Raw genomic sequence first — 2,837 nt, 5'->3', positions numbered from 1 at the left:
GTCAAGTGGGAGGTGCCCCTGCCTATGGCAGGGGGGTCGGAACTTGATGATCTTCAAGGTCTTTTCCAACCTAAACCATTCTATGATTCTAACAGAAAATTGGTTCTGTTTTACCTCAAACCAGGATGTTCCACCCCTTATTCCATACCATTTGCTCAGATCACTATTACTTTTTATCTAATGTTGGGCTGACCAATGAGGATGGATTTGAACCTATCCTTATCTATCAAATCTATACACACAGATATATATATATATAGAGAGAGAGAGAGAGAGAGAGCACGTGACAGATATTTCCCCCCTACCCCTTCTCAAAGAGAGAGGCAGAGGAGGGGAAAAACATCTCTTTATATATAGATGAATTATCTACAGTCTGAAGAAAATAAAATTAAGTAGTTAGTCTTACTGGTCAGAATGCCTCATCTACTAATATTTGTATTTAATGAGTTGTAGGCTTTTGGTAAGGGGTGTTCATATATAACTGTTATGGTTTGAGAAACCCACAACAATTTGTTGTCGTTTAGACAATTATTCTCCCCACCTGGGAAGGGGAATTGGGGAAAAAACAAGGAAACCCAGGGGTTGAAATATAAAGATTTAATAGAATAAGACTAGATAATTAACATTAATAACACTAAAGAACCAGCATTGATCCCAATAGCAATATAAAATATACAAGGATTATACTCAGCCAATTCTATCAGTAGGAAGCTGTGCACTCCCAGCAGTGGACAGCAGATGTCGGTCACTAAGTGCTACGGCTTCAGGAGGCAGGGAATGGCTCAGGGGTCTGGCACCGGGCAAGAAGTTCTCAGGATGGCAGCCATCAAGGGAGAGAGAGAAAGCTCCTCAGCAAACTTTCTAATTTATATTGAATGTGCCGTTCATGGTATGAAATAATCCTGTTGGCCAGCTTGGGTCAAGTGCCTGAGTCTCGTTCCTCCTCATCCCTGCACCTGGCAAGCTTGAAAACCACTGAGACCTTGAAACCCATACACCATAGCTGGCTATAAAGTAACTATTTTCACAAATTCAGACACTGGAGTCTTCTAAAAGTGCAGTTTTCCCAAGCATTAGAAGCGAAACTAGTCCTGTGTCGCTCAAACCAGAACAAGAACTTCTCTTGGTATGCTCAGTTATCAGCCTATATGACTTAATCGGCTGTTCTTCAGAGTGCAAAACCTACATTTGGCATAGGCGCTGAAAAAGAGCGGTCTGTGGTGCAAAAAATGTCATTAGTTTTCATCATATATTATATAGAAATGAATGATTTGGCTGTTTTGTGACTGCTTTAAAAGACTTTACCTGTAAGCATATAAAAAAAAAAATTGCATACTTAATTTTACTTTAACCTCTTATTCACTCGGATGTCGCCTCTAGTTTTGCAGACATATTTAGATAAATTATCTGAGAGACAAATGGATGTTATTTGTAAATGGTCTTATTAAACTTATGTATTATCACTTTCTAATGTGTATGCTTGGTATCTTTTGTGGTGCACATCCATATCTATTGTACAAAAACTTTTGATAACTCAAAATCTTTATCTAGAAGCCACAGAAGAAGTTTCATTGGACAGTCCAGAAAGGGATCCAGTACTTTCACCAGAACCTATTCTTGCAATCACTCCTGTAACACCTACTACGTTAGTAGGTCCCAGAATGGAATTGAAAAGTGTAACAGCCCCTGTGATTTTTGATACATCCAGAGAAGAGGTAATGAGAAAAGTTATATTTTGACGAAAATGGAAATGTCTTGTTTGGGGGGGGTGGGGTGGTGGTGTGTATTTGGTTGGTTGTTGGGGGTTGTTTGTTTGTTTGGGGTGTGTGGTTTTTTTTTGTTTTTTTTTTTTTTTAATCCAGTTCCTAAAGTAGTCACAGGGTCATTCTTTGGTAAAGGGAAGTATGCAAGAGAACAACTATTCTGTTTATTTTGCATTTAATGTGTATTTGACTCAGTATCATAGGACCAGTTGTTCCCTGAGTACCCAGCCCCCTGAGCTAGAAGATAGGAGTGGGGAGCAGAATGAAGCCCCCATAATCCAAGGGGAAATGGTGAGGGACCTGCTACAGGACTTAGACATACACAAGTCTATGGGGCTGGATGGGATCCACCTGAGGGTACTGAGGGAGCTGGTTGAAGTGCTCACCAAGCCACTTTCCATCATTTATCATCAGTCCTGGCTAACTGGGGAGGTCCCAGTTGACTGGAGGTTAGCAAATGTGATGCCCATCTACAAGAAGGGCCAGAAGGAGGATCCAGGGAATTACAGGCATGTCAGCCTGGCCTTGTTGCCTGGGAAGGTTATGGAGCAGATCATTCTGAGTGCCGTTACATGACATGCAGGACAACCAGGTGATCAGGCCCAGTCAGTATGGGTTCATGAAAGGCAGGTCCTGCTTGAAAAACCTCATCTCCTTCTATGACAAGGTGACTTCCGTAGTTGAGGAGGGAAAGGCTGTAGATGTTGTTTACCTGGACTTTAGTAAAGCTTTTGAAACTGTTTCCCACAGCATTCTTCTGGAGAAACTGTCTGCTCATGGCTTGGACGGGGGTACTGTTCACTGGGTAAAGAATTGGCTGGATGGCTGGGCCCAAAGCATAGTGGTGAACGGAGTGGAATCCAGTTGGCGGCCACTCACAAGTGGTGTTCCCCATGGCTCGGAATTGGGATGGTTCTCTTTTATAGCTTTATCAATGATCTGGTCGGGGGGATTGAGTATACCCTCAATAAGTTTGAAGATGACACCAAGTTAGGCGGGAGTGTTGATCTGCTTGAGGGTAGGATGGCCCTACAGAGGGATCTGGACAGGCTGGATTGATGGGCCAAGGCCAGT

At 42.4% G+C, this 2,837-nt stretch overlaps 1 protein-coding gene across 1 annotated transcript in view; it reads left to right on the top strand.

The window, feature by feature from the left end:
• Window positions 1-2,837, top strand: part of LOC104288029 (sorting nexin-2-like) — a gene marked incomplete at its 3' end in the record, with an annotated part of 54,265 nt that overhangs the window by 19,680 nt on the left and 31,748 nt on the right. Inside the window, exon 3 of the mRNA XM_009886766.1 lies at window positions 1,552-1,715. Coding sequence (XP_009885068.1) covers window positions 1,552-1,715 — 164 coding nt within the window. The remainder of the gene's footprint in view (window positions 1-1,551; window positions 1,716-2,837) is intronic.

Source organism: Charadrius vociferus, unplaced genomic scaffold (genome assembly GCF_000708025.1).
Source record: "Charadrius vociferus isolate BGI_N301 unplaced genomic scaffold, ASM70802v2 scaffold396, whole genome shotgun sequence".
In the NCBI taxonomy this organism is placed as follows: Eukaryota; Metazoa; Chordata; class Aves; order Charadriiformes; family Charadriidae; genus Charadrius; species Charadrius vociferus.
This window is presented reverse-complemented; position numbering and strand designations above follow the sequence as displayed.